The following is a 19,871-nucleotide window of genomic DNA, read 5'->3' as shown; positions in this document are numbered from 1 at the left end:
CCCCACTTTGTTTTACTAACTGAAGATCATTTTTTTTTGTTATGTTAAGGATGGTATTTTTGCTTTGGAGGGGAAAAATAGGTTGCATATATACATGAAGGTTAAAGTGGTTAAGTCTCTGTTAACCCATAGTACTTTTATACATTTTAGAATTTTTCTGCATGGGTCAAAGTATTATAGCAACATTTCTGTCAAAATAATTTCAAATGTGATGCGTTATGTGAACCCAGTTGCATGTGTTTTTTTCAAAAATTGTTTTTTCAGAACCCAATTCTCCTTGCGAAGGGATGAAAGACTAAGTGGTATTTGCTGAGCGCTCCTCACTATGCTTATGCCATTTGTGCATATAGGTCCACCGAACCCGGACAGGCAGCTACGTGAGGAGGCAAACATGTCCAGATGCTGCTGTGACACCTGTACCCAGAGTCCACTCTCGAGGGAATCATTGCTGTGAAAGAAAATAACACCATGGGAAAGACCAACCAATCTTCGGTGACAGAATTTGTTCTGCTGGGGCTTTCTGGTTACCCCGAGCTGGAAGCCATTTACTTTGTGCTGGTCTTATGCATGTACCTCGTGATCCTGCTGGGAAATGGAGTCATTATCATGGTAAGTGTCTTTGACGCCCGCCTGCACACCCCCATGTACTTTTTCCTCAGTAACCTATCATTCTTGGACATATGCTACACCAGTTCTTCGATTCCACTATTCCTCAGCAGCTTCGTTACTTCAAAGAAAACCATTTCCTTCTCTGGGTGTGGCGTGCAAATGTTTCTCTCCTTTGCCATGGGAGCCACCGAGTGTGTTCTTCTGAGCATGATGGCGTTCGATCGCTACGTGGCCATCTGTAACCCTTTGAGATATCCCATCATCATGAGCAAGACGTCATACGTACCCATGGCTGCTGGGTCATGGATCGCAGGGGGGGTCAATTCTCTGCTGCAAACCTCGCTTGCCATGCGGCTTCCCTTCTGCGGGGATAACGTCATCAATCATTTCACTTGCGAAATCTTAGCTGTCTTAAAACTGGCCTGTGCTGACATCTCCACAAATGTTATTAGCATGATTGTTGCAAATATGATTTTTCTCGTGGTCCCCGTACTCTTTATTTTTATCACCTATGTTTTCATTCTCGCCACCATCCTAAGGATTCCTTCTGCCGAGGGCAGGCGCAAAGCCTTCTCCACCTGCTCCGCCCACCTGACAGTGGTGGTTATATTCTATGGGACCATCCTGTTCATGTATGCAAAGCCCAAAGCTAAAGACTCTTCCGGTGCCGATAAAGAACAAGTCACCGATAAAATAATCTCCCTTTTCTATGGAGTGTTAACACCCATGCTCAACCCTCTCATTTACAGTTTAAGGAACAAGGATGTGAAGGCGGCCGTGAGGAATATGCTATGTCTGAAATGTACTTCTGGCCAAGTATAAATGTTGTATATTTTTTGGTTTAATTCATTTACTCTGAATACAGGACTTGCTCTCATCTATAGTTTCTAAAAAGGTTGGTGATGCCTGAGATTATATTAAAAAAAATTGTTCCTGGTATTTAAATGAGGGAGAAAAATGCAGGCCCTCCCTTTCCCCTTCATGTCTGGATTAAGTAGGACAGAAATTCAAGGGTCAAAAAATTCTCTGCCAAACTACCCACCATCTCATGAGCATTGAAGTTCAGTGTAACTGTAGATTGAAGATTTCTAGAATCTCATATAAAAAGGGATACCATTTTGACTAGCTTAACCTTCTATTTTGTAGGCACATACGTTTATTATTTCCACAGCCTCCTTAGGGAGATCAAGTAGAAAGTAGCTTATTAATATTTGGAAGGATTCATGGAAATGAACACAACATTAAATAAAGCAGAACGGGGCTGCTTTGATCATGTAGAGGAGAAGGAGCTCATGTGGTATTAATGACCTGTTCTGTGTTTTGGAGCAACATATTTATGTTTTCTTAGGGCTGATTTCCTTTTGGGGACAAATTGTTGTGCACAATTTGTTACAGAGATGTCTGAGCAAATATGCAGCTCTTTGAATGCAACCCAACTCCTGGGATCATTTGATCTGTCTTGAGCCCCAGGGGCCCAGTGGGTTAAGTTGGGCTGTGGTTTGAACCCACTAGCCGGTCTGCTGGAGAAAGATGCTCAGTCTGCTTCCACAAAGATCGGCAGCCTTGGTCACCACCTGTGGGCAACTCTGTCTTGTTGTGTCTGAATGAGTTGGAAATAACACTACAGTAGGGTTGTTATTGTTTTGGGGTATTTTCTGATTTTCAGTAGATGAGCAGCACTGTAGTTGAGGAAAGCCACTGTTTCAGTTAATGAACCGAAACAATTATGCTGTTTCTGAAGATCTTGGCTGTGTAATTTTCTGACACTATGCTGATATTGGGGTTAGAATTCCACACATTAGGCAATTTTAGGTAGAAATTCTCCATTTATTCAGTTATTTATTTTTCTATTCCAGTCACTGTATGTGCAATACAACCCACTGAAGTGTTGTAAGAAAGAAACCGGTGTGTGTGGATTGGCTTTTCAGACAGATATCATCATCCCTGGCAGTAGTAGAGTGACCAGCCTCGTCCCAGCCGAGTCCCAGGACTCTTTCACACTCCGTGGTCTGCTCCTGGAGCTTAGCATGGTTTCCTCCTGCAGACCTCCAAGCGCTCAGGACCTATCCAGTCCTTTGCAGTTTCTGCTTCAGTGGTTGTTGAATAGACCTGGGTTTCTCAAATAATGTTCCTGGCCTTGAGAATACAAGCTTTATTCTAATTCAAGGAGAAAACAGAAAGGAACTATCAAAGTAATAAAGATGAGAATATTACTCAGGTTTAGGAAATCTACATTTTTGACAGCATCAGCTCTAATATATGGATACTGACTATATGAGAGGGGCTTCAAAAAGTTTATGGAAAAATGGGATGAAGAGAGAATGGAACTTTTCCATGAACTTTTGGAAGTCCCTTGTTATATATTCAACTCTGCACCTTGCCTTTCTTTGTTAAGAGTTAGATCTTTTTGGTACCTAGGGCTGAGGAAAAGATGGCTCTAATGATGAACTATTTGTTGTGCTTTATGTTTTTTTTAAGCGTGGTATTGTTTAAATACTTCATTTGGCTCAAGAAATCATTTGTTTTTTGAATATAACCTCCTTTTTTCTTTACATCTTGGGCAGACTGGCTCTGTCATTTATTCTTTGGCTTAAACTTCACCTGGAGTTTGAACTACAGAGAAAAATTTGGTATGTGTCATATGTACTTTTTATTTCAGTGGTGATCCTTGTAGTATATTGATTGCCCCTCAAATGTTAAGTATTCATATTTCTCTACATATGTTCATTTGTGTTAACACACATATTGTTGCTATTGTTGTTGTGTGCTGTCCAGTTGTTTCCATCACTTAGTGATCTGATAGAATAAGGCAGACTGTCTTGTAGGATTTTCTCAGCAGGTGGCCATGTCATTGCTGACACAGGGCTTTGAACAGTAGCCTTTTCAGTTATCAGCAAATGCTTAATCACCAGGGCTTCAATATACATTAGTGAATGACGATGTAAAGAACAATGTCAAGGGATTTGGATTCCCTTGGACATTCTCTGAGTTCATTCATGCTTTGAAATTCAGTTTCATTATTATTAAAATCCAACTTGCATGGCTTACCTTGTCAATATGAGGTCACCAATGGAAGTTATATGTACATGTTTGTAGACTTCAAAATATTAAATGGAGATGATCAAATTATTATTTTAATTGTTAATTTATGTATTTCCCAATACCAATTACTAGACTTTTTAAGTTTATGATAAGGTCTTAAGAAGGACAATGTAATTGCTTGATTTCCTGGCAATTGATAGATTGGGCAGACTGGTTATACCAGTGAAGAGAGGCATCTATCATGTAATGTGAATGTGAATGCAAAGGTAAATTAACTGACAATAAAGTCATAGGCACACATACTCTACTTGGAAAAATTGAAATATATTGTTGCTATTAAACAGAAAAGGTGAATTTATGCTGCTGCCAAATATAATATAATTTTATATGCCCTTTGGCACTGTTCAGAAGGATGGAAGCGTTCATAAGCAGTGCCCAGGCCATAACTTTTCATGCTAAAACTCACACCCCCGGGCTATGGAAGATTAATGCCTTGGTATAAGCAATGGAAAAGTAAAGACAAATGCATCTTACCTTTGCATATAGTTCCATCTGATGGCAGAGATGAAGTAAACAAATAAAAATGGACACATTGTGATAAAACTTGTAAAAGTAAAACAGAAACCTCACCGAACAGTATGAACAGTATCGTTAGTTGCTCACAAACATTTTACTTGCGCTTACATGTCTTTAAGTAGTATTTTTCCAAGCAGAGAAGTTGGAGAAAGACATTTCATGTGAAAAACACACCAGAGGCATAGGGTTAAAGGAATCTTGGGCCAGTGAGGCACATAGACCAGATGACACAAATCAGAGCAAGGCTTCTGTACTTTATTTAATAAGAGGGCTGTATAGGGATGCATTTAAACCATGAATAAATATCTGCAGTGATTTATAAATTCATCTCAAAGAAATATTTTGTTATTGCAGAATAAAGTGTCCTTCCACCTCTATATAATGTTCTAGAATTATTGTAGATATAAGTAAATATGTATGGTGTTATTTATTCATTTGTAAGACTACGAGCCTAGTTCTTTTAGATCTTTTGTCGTTTTACAGCCCAGGAAAGCACGTAAGCTTCCTCGTGTTGTGGATCTGACGCTCTTGTGTCAGAGAGTTGTCAGTTGCTGGTGTAGACAGTGACGGTTTTCTGGATTGATCCTGGGGTATACAGGGTATACTTAAAGGGAAAGAAAAGATAAAAGAAAAATCTCTGACACAGAACCATCTTTGAACAGATAAAAATAGTTTTTATTAATTAGCAAAGGCCTTTTTTTCAGTCTGGTATAATTTTATGCTATATGCTGTTAATCTAGCTTATGAATCCTCAATATGCAACTTGGGAAGATGGGAAGACAGCTCTTCAAAGGGTGAAGAAGCATATGAAAGGAAGTTCAAGGTACCTGTTTTGAATCCCAAACTCAGAATCTTCAGATTTTGGTAGACAGATTCCCATGTAAGAGGAAAGAAAATGTATACAAATATGCTTGAACAGATTGACTCAGAAGATAGAGTCATTAGAAATGTCTGTTTTAAAACCAAACTTTATTTTCCAGACATTTTAGGAATTCAGAAAAGCTACACAGAAAGTTTGGAGAGTTCTGATGTGATCATGGCAAGTTCTTATGATGTGTACCTGCCGGGTATCAAGATGTAAAGGAATTTAAACAGGGAAGAACAAAATGAGTGGGGAAGATGGGTGAAACATGGGTCATAGGAAAAATTAACTCACATAGTGTTATGATGGGTATAGTTTAAACACAGGAAGCACTACAGGATTTCAAATAAGGAAAGTGGAGTTTCAGGGTTGTATGATTTCACCACACTTACTTCATGTGCATGCTGAGCAAATCATCTGAGATCTGCACTACATAAAGAAGAACATGGCACCAGGATTGGAGGAAGGCTTAATAACAACCCATGATATGTGTGCAGTTGACACAATTGTCTTGCTAAAGGCAAGGTGAATTTGAAGTACTTGCTAATGAAAATCAAAGACTGAAGCCTTCATTGTGGATTAGAATGCAATGTACAGATAATCAAATTACTCATAACCAATAGACACCATCATGATAAACGGAGAAGTTTGTAGTTGGCAGGGATTTCACTTTGCCTGGTTTCACCAACAATGTTCATGGAGGCAGCAGTCAAGAACTCAAACAATGTGTTGCACTCGGCACATCTGCTGCTCCAAACCTCTTTAACATCTTGTAGAACAAAGATGCCACTTTGTGGACTACAGTGTGTCCAGTCCAAGCACTGGTGTTTTCATTTGCCTCATATGCATGTGAAAGACGGGCAATACATCAAGAAGACCTAAGGAATGACTGTGTTGGCGAAGCCTATTGAAAGTACTCTGGACTGCCGAAGAACAAACCATTTTGGGAGAAGTACAGCCAAAGTGTTCCTTAGACGGGAGAAGAGCGAGACTCTATCTCAGTTACTTTGCACTTATTATCAGGAGGGCCAATCGCTGGAAAGGACACCATGCTTGACAAAGGAGAGGGTCAGCAATAAAGAAGACACGACATGAATCGTGTGGCACAGTGCTACAACAAAGAGGCTTCAATATCACAGCAATTCTGAGGATGGAAAAGGGCAGGGAAGGGTTTGTTTTATATTGTACACAGGATCACCAAGAATCAAAACCAGCCAGAAGGCACCTAACCACCAACTATAATGACATACCCCCAAAATCAAAAAGCTCTGATATTTGAAAGAAAATATCCTAAAATGAACAAGGAATTAAGAAACCCACCAAGTCAGAGTAAAGAGTCCATCTCAGTTAGGTGCATTGGAAAGACTAAATGGGCCGAACTACAACCAAATCCACCCCCATTTCGTTGATGCTGACTCAGAGACCCTGCAGAACAGAGTAGAACTACCCCTCTTGCTTACTGAGGCTGTGAAACTTTATGGGAGCAGACAGTCTTTCACAGAGAAAGATGGTTTGATGTTTTCAAACTGCTGACCTTGTTACCATCTACCCCACCAGGGCGTTTTAGTAGGCCATTAAGGGTTAAATTAGCCAGATGTGAAACTAGCTGTCCAAATGGGACTCGTTACCTGTCTTTGTTTTAATGTTCTTCCTTTCTTCATTATGGGCTTGTGAAAGTGAGGTTCAAGAAGATTAGAATGATCAACATGCTCTTCCTTTGAGGGGTTTCTAGAGATATTCCAAAAATTTCCTAAATACACTCCTGTGTAATTAGCCTTGGTAGAATGAACCCAATCTCAGATATTTTTGATAGAAGTTTCAACCATTATATACCATATATACTCATGATACTCATGTATAAGCTGAACTTTTCAGCACATGTTCAGCACCTAAGTTTTTTTTGATAAAATTAGGTGCTTCTGCTGATATTCGGGTTGGCTTATACTCGAGTATAAATGGTAAGCATTATCTGGAGCAGTGGAAACTGTAGCCAGATTAATTGATGGGATTCTTTCTCTAGCTTATTAAGTAATTAAGCTACTTTGTTAGCTTGTTTAAAATACAGATTTCTGTATTTCAATTTCCAGGAGCCCTGATGGCATAGTGCTGTATGCATTGGGGTGATACCATGAGGTTAGTAGTTTGAAACCACCAGGGAGAAAGATATGAAGCTTTCTACTGCAATAAAGACTTATAATCTGAGAAGCCCACAGGGTGGCTGGGTCACTAGGAGGCAGAATTGTCTTGATGGTAGTGAGTTTTTTGTTTGTATTTCATTTCCTGAGTTTGTGATATACAAGGTCAAAGATAGGGACACAATTTGCATTTTAAACAAACATCTGTTATTTCAGATGCAGTTGATCTACATACCCCACCTTGAAAATCAGTATTATGGAGATAAGATGCTTATTCTTTGTCACAGAAATTTCTTTGACTTTATGCCATGTCATTTATTAACTATAAAACCCTGGACAATATTAACAATAGAATTAACTTTAGCATGTTTAGGGTTTTATAATTTATAAATATGTTCACAAGCATTATGTATTTTATTATGACTATGCATCTTCGAAGTAAAGGAAATTCAAAAAGGTGTAATTTATATAAAATTATAGTGAGTGGATGAGCTCTTATTTTTTTTAAATCATTTTACTGGGGGCTTGTACAACTCTTATTACAATCCATACATCCATTCATTGTGTCAAGCACATTTGTACATTTGTTTCCATCATCATTCTTGAAACATTTGCTTTCTACTTGAGCCCTTGGTATCAGCTCCTCATTTTTCCCTTCCCTTCCCACTCCCCCCTCCCTCATAAACCCTTGATAATTTATAAATTATTATTATTTTGTCACTGTGATGGCAAGTGCTTATTTTTGATGGGAAAATGACCCATGGAAACTTCTGCTTCCAGAAACATCGTGTTCAGTGATTTCTTGCACAGGCAACAAAGACACGTGTCTGAAGAAACACCTTGTTCAGTAATCTCCCACTCACAGGTAGATGACCCTAATTTCCAGAGTTAGCCAAATCACACACGCCCCCCACACCCAAATGTACTTCCTTGACTATACAACCCTGGTAATCTGTACAGCATGGCTCTTGTGATTCAAGTCAGAGCCCCCTTCAGGTTTCTTCCAATAAATCTGTCTCCTGTCGTTGAGTTTCACTGTGTGCCTTTCCAACTACACATATTCTAGCAATTTAAATCTAATGTTTCCTTTTTAAATTTATCTTTTACTTAATCTCACTGTCATCCCAAACTTGTACAAATGGACTAAGAAATGGGAATCAAGGAACTTTTAAAAAATAATGCTCCCCAGGTGATTCATATATATAACAGGGAGCAAATCACTGATCTGCCCAATTGTTTCTCAAACTTTAGATTCATATCTGCATCACCTGGAATCCTGGGAAAATATAGATTCTGATTCCGTAGCTCTTAGAGGGAACTTGAGATGTCATTCATTAAGCTGTTTCCCGGTGAGGCTAAAGATGCACGTCGCCAGAACTCCTAGGAAGAGCAAGGATGGCGTCTCTCTAACACCTTGGCGAATACCACTGACACTTCACTTGTGCCTAGGGTGATAGCATTTAGAGTAGACAACGTGATTCTAAATTGCTGGTGATAAATGAAGGTGAGATGTATGCTTATTACAAAGTTTTGTGTTCACTAGAATATAGATATATAAGCTGCCAAGCTGTACACAGACTTGCTTTTTCTATTTTTTTTATTATTTAGGATTGAAGGTGTATATTTCACAGTTCAGTCCCATCAAGTAGAATTGCGCAATAGCTACCACAGTCAGTTCCCAAGCATTCTTTTTCTACAAGGACTCCTTGACATCGTCTCTCTTTTACCTCACCACCGCCACTCTACCCCCCTCTCCCCCACAAACTCTTATTCTACTTGCTGTCCCTATAGAGTCACCAATTCTGGGTTTCCTATCCCCAAAACAAAAAAGCATATAATAAATACAACTTCCAGAGGGTGACCTCCACTGACATAACACCTCTTAGAAACTCTGTAATATGAACAAACAAAAGCTGAAGAAAACAATGCAAGCCAAAAGTATAGAACATTTTGGAAACCAGATCTGGTCCAGCCCACATCATAGTAGGGGTCTACTGCCAAAGGTTTAACTGTTCAGGTCAGATTTATGTCTTTGATCTTCTAAACTCCTCTCTCGAGGCTTATTTCCTACGTGGTTCCACAAATGAATCTTGGGCTCCCACTGTCCTCCTTTGCCTTCTGCACACAGGATTCTCACCATTTAGACTCTGATACTGATCCTTCCTTCAACTTCAGATTATATGGTTTGCAATGCTTCAGTGACTGATGACGGTTTGCTTCTTCCATGTGGACTTAGTTGACATCTCTCCTGGAGGGCTGCTTGTTTGGAGACAAGCCTTCAAGACCCCAGAGGCTATTTTATCTGATAGCCAGGCACCATTTAAATTCTTGGCCACATTTTGCTATAGCACCCATATCTTCTGTGTTTCCTTCCTGAGGGTGTATATTGAGCAGGGCCCTGATGTAAGAACTTGCTTTTTTTCTTAAGAAATTAATTCCTCTTTCATATGTTGAATTTTCAGTTAAGGCAATCTGTCTCTTCAAGGAATTTTGAGTTAGTTCACATGACTGAATTCTGTACTAAAGAGCAAGGAGCAAATGACTTTCATTTGAAAAAAATTTAAAACACAGACATTAGCAGGGGACTTCCCTGTTTATAGTAAACGAATGGCACAATATCTTTTCATTTTTAAATAGCTCTGTATTCTTAGGGCTTTCTACCACAGCTGTAAAAATAGATACCTAGAAATACAAACGTATTGATTCAATGGGTGAGTAATTCCTTAGTATTTTCAAACAGTGACTGTGGCTTTGATTTAGAATTCACCTTGTGATGGTTATTTGCCAAAGGCTTTCCAGCTTTCTATGGAAGCTCTACTTTACAATGGCCAGACAATTTATCAGCATAGAAATTGCAAATTCTTCTATCAGTGGCAGAGAGGGAGACTCTCATATATTTATAGCTGCATCTAATTACAAAGAAATCAGGAAGGATGAATTAGTTGAAAATATACTCCTTCTAGGATTTGTTTAGTATTGGAAGGTGATCCTTTATAGGTTTATCTAGGGTACCTGCTGGTGCAGGATTGAAGGTGGTTGGCTGTATTACCACATGGAGATCCTATGGGCAGATCTACTCTGTATTATAGGGTTGCTAAGTGTCAGAATCAACCAGAAGGCAATGAAATAGGAGTGTATCAGCCTTCTTTGGTGAACACCAATAAAACTCACTCTACTAGAGGCTTTCAAAGAGGGTCAGTATATTGGTTGAATGAAGGTTTGTTCCGTGAAGGTAAAAATCTGGTAGAATGCCATTTGTTCTCTGTAATTTGTCTAAAACATTATTCCATTTGGGGGATTACTTCTGGAAAACAATGCCATTTGCTGAGACTAAGGTAGCACATTTAGTATTTTAACAGTTTTGACAGCCATGGGATAGTTGTTGACAAAATCTTTAATTGCAAACATTCCATCAGGAAGCCACCCATCTCTTTTGATGCTTAAAAAAAGTAATTAATTACATGAATAATGTTATTTTTATTTTTATTGCAGTGCTTAAGTAATTATTTATATAAGCAATAGCTACATCCAGAATGTTCCATCCATATCTTTATACTTAGAACTTTTCCTGGGTTTATATTCATTTCCCTATGATGGAGTCCCCTAATTTGTTTGGTTAAAATTTTCAGACGAATAAATTATTTCCCATTGGATTTGGTGTATCAGATACATTTTCACCACTTCATGCTACCTTCTATATTTAAAAAATAATCTTTGTATTTTACAGTAGAATTAGGTGCACAGAAAAATTGGGCAGGAAGTACAGAGACTTCTCCTGCTGGCATGGTTTCTCCTATTATAAAATCTTGTGTTTGTATGGTGCATTTGTTACAGCCAAGGAACAGGTATTGATGCATTATGCTTAACTGAAGTCCATACTTTATATTAGCTTTACTCTGTCTGCTGTACGGTTGGATGAGTTTTGACAAATGGCTTGGATCTACCAGTAGAATGTCTCCCAGTCTCGGGGAGGAGATGAGCCAGTCAGGGTGCGATGTAACAATGATGAGAAATACAACCTTCCTCTAGTTCCTAAAGGTTCCCTCCCCGCTCCCACTACCATGACTCGAATTCGATCTTGCAAGACTGGCTAGACCAGAGGAGGTACACTGGTACAGATAGGAACGGAAAATACAGGGAATCCAGGATGGATGAGCCCTATAGGACCAGTGGTGTGAGTGGCAAAACAGGGAGGGGAAAGGGAGAATGGGTAGGAAAGAGGGAACCGATTACATGGAACTGTGTGTGACCTCCTCCCTGGGGGACAGACAACCGAAAAGTGGGTGAAGGGAGACGTCGGACAGGGCAAGATATGACAAAATACCCATTTATAAACTATCAAGGGCTCATGAGGGAGGGGGGAGCGGGGAGGGAGGGGAAAAATGAGGACCTAATGTCGGGGGTTTAAATGGAGAGAAAATGTTTTGAGAAACGATGTACAAATGCGCTTTACACAATTGATGTGTGTATGGATTGGGATAACAGTTGTATGAGCCCCTAATAAAATGTTAAAAAAAAAAAAAAAAAGAATGTCTCCCAGACTTCCGCTGCTCTTCCTCCTTCTCCCTGGAAACTGCCCATACTTCTGCTGTCATTATAGCTTTGCCTTTCCCAGGATGTCCTAAGAGGATCCTTCAAAAAGTTCATGGAAATATTGCATCATATTTAATTTCATTTTCCACAAACCTTTTGAGCCCTTTTGTATAGCTGAAGCCACACTACATGCACAAGCCTAAAGGGATGGAGAAGAATGTGGGGGGAGGGGGGATGGTAAAGAAAAATCTTAGTCATATGGTGGAAGACTAGAACCTGAGAAAACGTCTAGTGAGGGATTTTTGTGTCATCAAGGGTGATCAATGACCTTCAGAAACCATGAGGTTGAACATCTAGTTTACTTTTAAACCTTTAGTCAAGTCGGTTTTGCCCGGGTGATTGGTTCTTAGCTTCAGCAATTGTGTTCTTATGAGTTAGCAGTTGAAGGAAAAGAGCGCAGCATGCAGGACCCGTGCTAAGAAGGGCAGCCATAGGGAGCAGTAGAATCGGTGATGGTAACAAGTGGTCGTGGTAAGTTAGGTATTCAGAAAGGACTCAGGTCATTTTGTTCTTAGTCATGAGGAGAGCTGGTGTTACATTATTTCAATAGTCAATGTGTAATGATTCCCTTTAGGCTGAAAATTAAAGGTATATTTGAATAATGATAGTTTTAATATTTCTTCATATTTTCTTTTCTTTTATTTCATTTGACTTCAAATTGAAAAAGGAAAAGGGTAAACAAGAAAGGATTTATTAATCTATTTCCTAATATGTACCTATAAACATATATACATATACCATATATATCATTCTTTTTTTTAATATATATCATTCTTATGTAACCCAGATAAGATTTTGTGACACTTAATTTGAATATCTGGTATATTTGATTGGGGGAATTCTCCTTCAGGAGTACCACATTATGGAGCACAATGGAATTAAACATTTTCCTGTAGAATTTCAAGATGAAATCTGAGTAATTTGACATCTCCTAGATTAAAAAAAAAGTTATTGTAGGAAATGTATGCCAAAGACCTAGAACAAAAATCATATCGATGTGAATGACGGGGAGGGCGGAGTGGAGACCCAAAGTCCATCTACAGACAATTGAACATCCCCTTACAGAAAGGTCATAAGGAAGAGACGAGCCAGTCAGGGTGCATTATAGCACCAATGAAACACATAATTTTCCTCAAGTTCTTTAATGCTTCCTCCCCACCTCCACCCCCCACTAATATGACCCCAATTTTACCTTACAAATCTGGCTAGACTAGAGCATGTACCCAGGTACAGATAAGAGCTGGAAACACAGGGAATCCAGGACACGTAAATAAATCCCTCAGGACTGATAATGAGAGTAGCAATACCAGGAGGGTAAGGAGAAGTTGGGGGGAGAAAGAGGGAAACGATCACAATGATCTACATATAACTCCCTTCCAGGAGAATGGACAACAGAAAAGTGGGTGAAAGGAGACCGTGGTTGGTGTAAGACATGAACAAAAATGATAAATTATTAAAGATTCATGAAGGAGGGAGGATGGGGGAGGGGGGAAATGAGCTGATACCAAGGGCTAAAGTAGAAAATGTTTTGAAAATGATGATGGAAACATGTACAAATGTGTTGACACAATGGATGGATGGATTGATGGATGGATTATGAGAAGAGCTGTAAGAGCCCCCAGTAAAATGATTTTAAAAATTGATCATGCTCATGGTTGAACATTATTAATATCACAGAGTTGTATATGAGCAATCTCTGTGAGCACTGTTGACTCCAACATTTCTGTTTTATAATTTCAAGACTTCTCTATTTGTTGTGAATTTTAAAATGCCACGCACATTTATATAAACCCACGGTTGGTTCCAACTCAGTAAGTGAAGATCGGGCTTCTGAGACTGTCAATCTCCTGGAGCAGGCCGCCTCATCTTCCTCCCAGAGTGGCCGATGGGTTGACCAGCAGCCTGATGCCTGAACCTCCCCCCCCATCACAGCTCCTTTCCAGGCACATACCTGGTTCTGCAGTCATTTTTAGGTTATTCATACAATAGAATTCTTTTCACACACTAATTTAACAAATATATTATAATCAATGTGTGTAAAATCCTTATAACAACAGTGCTGAGAGCTTTGTAAGAGTTGATGTATCTTAATGCATTTCTTATACAACATCATCCATAAGATGTAGTAGGATGAACAGAGGTCTGGACAGACTCATTAGAAAGTGTTGGGATAAAGACTCCAAGACCTAAGACTCCTGATTGATTATTTGAAGTAGAGTAATGGATCTGACATAATTAAGCCTTCAGGGCATTACTTTTCAAGTTTCCCAAAGTTTCGCATATCTTTCCCTGGAGCAATTTAAAGTTGTGATTTAGAAAATTGCAGAGGTCCCTGAGAGCAAGAAATATATAAATGGCCTCCCTGAGCCTGGAGAAGATTCTTTAGAGAATTTCTTAGGCTTTCACAATGGGGCAGATGAAGAGCAAATGAAATGTCATATTCTCAAACTCAACTGTCTAATATTCATTCTCCTCTGATTTCTTAAATAGAAGGAACAAAACATGCTACCTAGAAAATTATATTTGACTATTATGTAGAGAAAGTTTTAAAACAATTTTGAAATAGTTTTTCTGTCAGTGTTACCTAGACCATACGTCTGTAACATCATGATTTCCTGTTGGTAATCCATCAGTCTAGTGAAAAATACAGTGAAAGAGATCAAACATAGAAGATCAAGGGGAAAAAACAAAACAAAAAACCCCTCTGACCAAGACGACTTCAATTTGGAGGTAATATCTGAAAACATGCTAACGGGTGACAGTTTTATGAGCTGAGTTGAAATAATCCATGAATTTTAAGGATGGTGTTTTCATACTAGAGGGAATCTATAGGAAATAAAAATTAAAAATCAAAGAATAATCTTTAGGTGTAGTGGGAAAATGTAGGAAAAGCAAAACCAAAAATTGCTAGCAAAAGGATGGTTCCAAATATAAAATGATTTGAAATATCCATAGGAGATAGATGTTTAAATCTAGAGTTTATCTAACTGGAAATAAAGATGCATTTGGTCAGAATATATCTCCCAAGTCTTCAGTATAATCAAAGTACTTACCTGTTGTCTAATGGTGTCATTTTTCCTTAATCCAAGGGGTCTGTTGCAGAAAAGGCAGCAGTCTCTACACTCGTGGTCCAGATTGTAAAAGCAGACTGGTGCAGCCAAAGACCTGACGCCGAATTTACCACGTAGTACTGTTTTGTTACATGTAGACACTATTTGTCCAGTATTAACCCTACGTGGGCAATTTCTTTCTCACTGGCCATGCCCCCGAGTCTCTCTTGAAGAGCCTGTTTGGGAAACTGTTACTTATTTTCACATCCATCTTTAAGCTCATGATAAATGGAAATAGGAGAAATGAGTTATTGGTTAACTGTGACTTGGTTATAATTGCATGGGTATTGGGGGGATTGCGTTTAATATTTCTGAGGGGCTTTTTGGTAATGTATTTCTCTTGTGACTTCTTTGTGAAACATTCACATACCTAAAAAGTTTAAATGAATGAAATGAATTTGCCTTTCTTTAAAAATGTCAACCCGTAGTTCCTGGTTTTACCTACACAGACCTTTAGATACAAGGGTATAATACTATCTGCTACCAAATGAGTAAAATGTTCTGCGATGTGCCTTTGTGTCACATCATAAATGTGATGAACATAGTAGATTTGGGCCAATTAAGAACAGACTAGATAGTTGAGCAGATTCTGGTAGATTTTTAAAATTTCAAATATACTGTTATAGGAGGGTGGTAGTTGTGGTCATAAACATAAAAGCATTTGAGAGAAGAGAAAGCTCAACAAATTAAAATAATTTATAGTAAACTGATCTGTTAGATTCTGTACACATACTACCTTATTTATTTCCCCCAAAAACTCCATGATGAGAGTACATAAATCTTCATGGTATAGATGAGGAAACTGAGGCTCAAAGTAAGTAAAATACTCATGGTCACATAGTTGGGGTTTAAACTCACTCCCCACCCCCACCCCCACCCCCACTGGACAATGAAGGCTTGTCTCACTGCCTGAAAGTAGTGCTTAGAATAATGGTTCTCACAGTGAGATTGGCTGGTGCATCATAGTCATCATTAACCACACCACTGGCATTTATACTATTGTGTTTATCACTTAGCTTTAAGAAAATGATCCTGATAATCAGAGTAAATATACTTTTAGGGTATAAAAGAATTTCGTAGTAAAAATGGTAGAACCAATAAAAATGATAAAACTAAGGAAAATGAAAGGAAATATAATAGAAGGAAATTATCCTGAAAACTGCCAAAGATCTGTGAGGTTATAAGCTGAATAAAAGAGCCCTAACTGATGACAAAAAGAGCCCTGTTGGTATAGTAGATTAGGAGTTGGGCTGCTAACCACGAAGTCAGCACTTCAAGACTACCAGATGCTCAGAGGGAAAAAGATGAGATTTTCTATTCCGATAAACATTTATCCATTTATCATTTCAGAAACCCACAGGGACAGAATCAAGTGGATAGCAGGGAAAGGGTGCTCCAAGCAACTTAATTCTTAAACTTCTGCCAAGTTTCCTGAACAAGAAAAATTATCTTTCATGTTAAGTGTTGGTTTACTTAAAAAAAACAAAACCAACTTTTCACTTTGTTAATGAATTGGGGCACTTGTAATGGATTCTCTGGATGCTTCCTGTGTTGATAGACAAGAATATTTTTGGAAATGTGTGTGTGTGATGGAGGACGGGACTGAAAGAGATGGCCTGAAGATGTTTTGAGGTGAGGTGTGGAAGGCAAACACCTCAGTCCCTCCTTTACGGGTGAAGGTAGTGCATATTTTCCTGATCTCCCCAAATGAGAGGCATTGGAAAATTTCCATTGGGTCACAGGTTTTCTTCTGGGTTCTTTTCCATTGGACTTAGGTAGCCAACAATTAAAATGTTAATTGAATGTTTTTACATTAAGACAATGAATGAAAAAGAAGAAGCCACCAGTTGGGAACAATGGAAACAAGCCACATGTTCAGGGATGTGGGTGGTTAGGTGATGTCATGAACGGAGCAAGAGTTACACCAGCATGTTCGTTTCCGAGCCCAGAACCAGGGATCAGCAGAATAATTTCCCTCTAATCCTTTCTTCCCTTCCTGTGTAGTTTATTTCTTCATTCCCTTCCCTTTTCTTTCTTTGTACTCTGCTTCCACTCTTATCCTCTTTCTCTCTTCTTCTTATTGGATTTAGGACACATTTTTATAATTATGAGTGGGTGCACGTGGATTAAAAAATGTAAGTGTCTCTGTCTTCCCACAGGCAAGAGAGAAACAAGTGGCATGGTGTGGGAAAACAAAACCATTCTGGTGGAATTCTTTCTGAAGGGCCTTTCTGGTTACCCGAAGCTGGAGCTACTCTTTTTTGTGCTGATCTTTGTCATGTACATCTTCATTCTTTTGGGCAACGGTACCCTTATATTAATTAGTATCTTGGACTCTCGCCTTCACACACCCATGTATTTCTTCCTGGGGAACCTTTCCTTCCTGGATATCTGTTACACCACCACCTCTGTCCCCTCCACGCTGGTGAGTTTCCTCTCAGAAAGAAAGACCATTTCTTTCTCTGGCTGTGCAGTGCAAATGTTCCTTGGCTTGGCCATGGGTACAACCGAGTGTGTGCTCTTGGGCATGATGGCGTTTGACCGCTATGTGGCCATTTGCAACCCTCTGAGATATCACATCATTATGAGCAAGAATTCCTATGTACCTATGGCAATTGGGTCTTGGTTTTCAGGAGCTGTCAACTCTGCAGTTCAAACCATGTTTGTTGTACAATTGCCTTTCTGCAGTAATAATGTCATCAATCATTTCTCCTGTGAAATTCTGGCTGTCATGAAGTTGGCCTGTGCTGACATCTCAGGCAATGAGTTTATCATGCTTGTGGCCACAACATTGTTCACATTAATGCCACTGCTCTTGATTGTCTTCTCTTATTCATTAATCATTTCTAGCATCCTCAAGATTCGTTCCTCTGAGGGTAGAAGCAAAGCGTTCTCCACTTGTTCAGCCCACCTGACCGTGGTGATTATATTCTATGGGACGATTCTTTTCATGTACATGAAGCCCAAGTCCAAAGAGACACTTAATTCAAATGACCTGGATGCTACTGACAAACTTGTATCCATGTTCTATGGGGTGATGACTCCCATGATGAATCCTTTAATATACAGTCTCAGAAACAAGGATGTGAAAGAGGCGGTAAAACATCTGCTGAACAGAAAGTTTATTAGCAAGTGAGTAGAAAAATTCATCATTAACACATCGGACATTATTGAAACCTGAGCATATGGGATCCTTTCACTTTATTTTTCACTCTCATGTTAAATTTTTTCATAATGAGATACACTATTTGAAGATGATGCAGGTTTATTTACAGAGAATTTTCAAGCTACAGAACAGTAGCATGAGGAAAAAAAGAGGTCACCTCTCACATCATCACTAGGAGACAGCTGCTTCCTAGCATTCTTAATTATATCTTTCAGTCTGAATTTTGGGCAGTATTGGGATTGGAAGTATGTGACTTTCTTATGCTCATTTTTTACCTAGAATTATTTCATAGGCAACATTTCATTAAAATTTTCAGAAAAACAAAGGCTTTATTGTGAAAAAAAGCAAAGCATAGAAAATCATCACAACACTACACCTGTGTGTTCTTCTTAAGAACCATTTGTCATATCTTCTTCTTAATCAAAGCCAGTTACTCTGTCAGCAGTCTCTTTCTTGTTCAGTCATTTTGGCATGTGCCCGTGACATCCTCGAGGGGCATACCGCTTGGGCGACGGGAAGAGAAGGAGTAACTCATAGGGGAAAGTTAAGGCAACCAACCCAGATATCCCTGTTTTATCTGGTCTGCTTTACTGCAGTGTGTCTGCTAGCTTTAGCATGAAAATAAACCCCAAAGCTAAAGATGGGTTTCAACAATCCAGGGTGCAAGTTCAAATAATAATGTGGGCAAATATTGGAAAAGGGAAGGTCAATTCAGGGTCCTTTTCTCCCTGCCATCCAGTCAATGCTGACTCACAGCCGTCCACTGGTGGTTTCCGAGACTGTAACTGTTTGGGGAGTAGAAAGCCCGGTCATTGTCCCGTGGAGCTGCTGCTGGTTTTGAAACCGCTGACCATGAGGATGACAGCCCAATGCATAACCACTACACCACAGGGTACAGGGAGCCATATGTAGCAGACTTTCTCCTTAGGACTTGGAAGTCTGTCAATCTTGATAGGAATACATAGCCTCATCTGGTGGATTTGAGTGGACAGCCTTGTGGTTAGTAGTTCAATGTTTAGCCTACAGTGTCACCAGGAATTAAAAAACATTCCAGGAAAAGGATTTTCTTGGTATCAATCATTTTATGTTTGTGTCTTATGTTTCAAGTCATCTCGGATACTTAGGCTATAACTTTGCTTATTCTTATAGTATTGGTCCAACCACCTCTCAGGTGCTTTGGTTGACCAATCTTCTTCCTAGTTTTTTATGAGTTATAAATATGTGATGGGATATTAACTGCAGTGGAAACTTTTAATACACACATTTCTTCTCATAGGAGACGAGTGCATTTTTCTCTCATAGGGATATAAAGTCACAGTCTGAAGAATGGAAAGTTGGGACACAGTATTGATATATTCATGCATTCAAATTTGCTGTGCAAATATACTGTCATTATAATCTCGTTATTTCTGCACTGATGGTGTAATGGTTAAGCGTTCAGTTGCTGACCCAAAGATTGGAGGTGTAAACACACAAGTCACTCTGTGAGAGCAGAGGCATGACTATGTGCTCCCAGTTAGATTCATTAGAAGCCCTGTGGGGCTGTTCTACTCTGACTTAGTGTTGCTGTGAGTTCGAATCGACTCAAGAGCACACATCAACAGCATGATATTGGTATATTTTATTCACTACCTCTCTAAAGGGGTTTTCCTTCAAAAAATTAGTCTGAAAACTTCTTATGGAGGATTATCTTTTGTTGTTAGCATTTTATTTTACTTCCTTGGGAGCATAGTCAGAGGAACTTTTCTGTCTCGCTAGATGTGATTGAGGGTGTGTGT

The 19,871-nt window shown here is 39.0% G+C and overlaps 2 protein-coding genes across 2 annotated transcripts; both read left to right on the top strand.

Annotated features, from left to right (window-relative positions):
- Positions 1-397: 397 nt before the first annotated feature.
- On the top strand, positions 398-1,431 carry LOC101649000 (olfactory receptor 13C7-like). Its single transcript, XM_004711056.2, has one exon. The coding sequence runs from the start codon at positions 469-471 to the stop codon at positions 1,429-1,431; it is 963 nt and encodes a 320-aa protein (XP_004711113.1). The 5' UTR covers positions 398-468.
- Positions 1,432-17,106: 15,675 nt separating this feature from the next.
- LOC101644807 (olfactory receptor 13C9) lies at positions 17,107-18,063 on the top strand. The gene has a single exon (XM_004710970.2). It carries the CDS (start codon positions 17,107-17,109, stop codon positions 18,061-18,063), a length of 957 nt encoding a protein of 318 aa, XP_004711027.1.
- The last annotated feature ends 1,808 nt before the right edge of the window (positions 18,064-19,871 follow it).

This window comes from Echinops telfairi, unplaced genomic scaffold (assembly GCF_000313985.2).
Source record: "Echinops telfairi isolate 266 unplaced genomic scaffold, ASM31398v2 ScPeMD7_7410;HRSCAF=8448, whole genome shotgun sequence".
NCBI lineage: Eukaryota > Metazoa > Chordata > Mammalia > Afrosoricida > Tenrecidae > Echinops > Echinops telfairi.
Note: the sequence above shows the minus strand (reverse complement) of the source record. Positions and strands in the feature narration are given on the sequence as shown.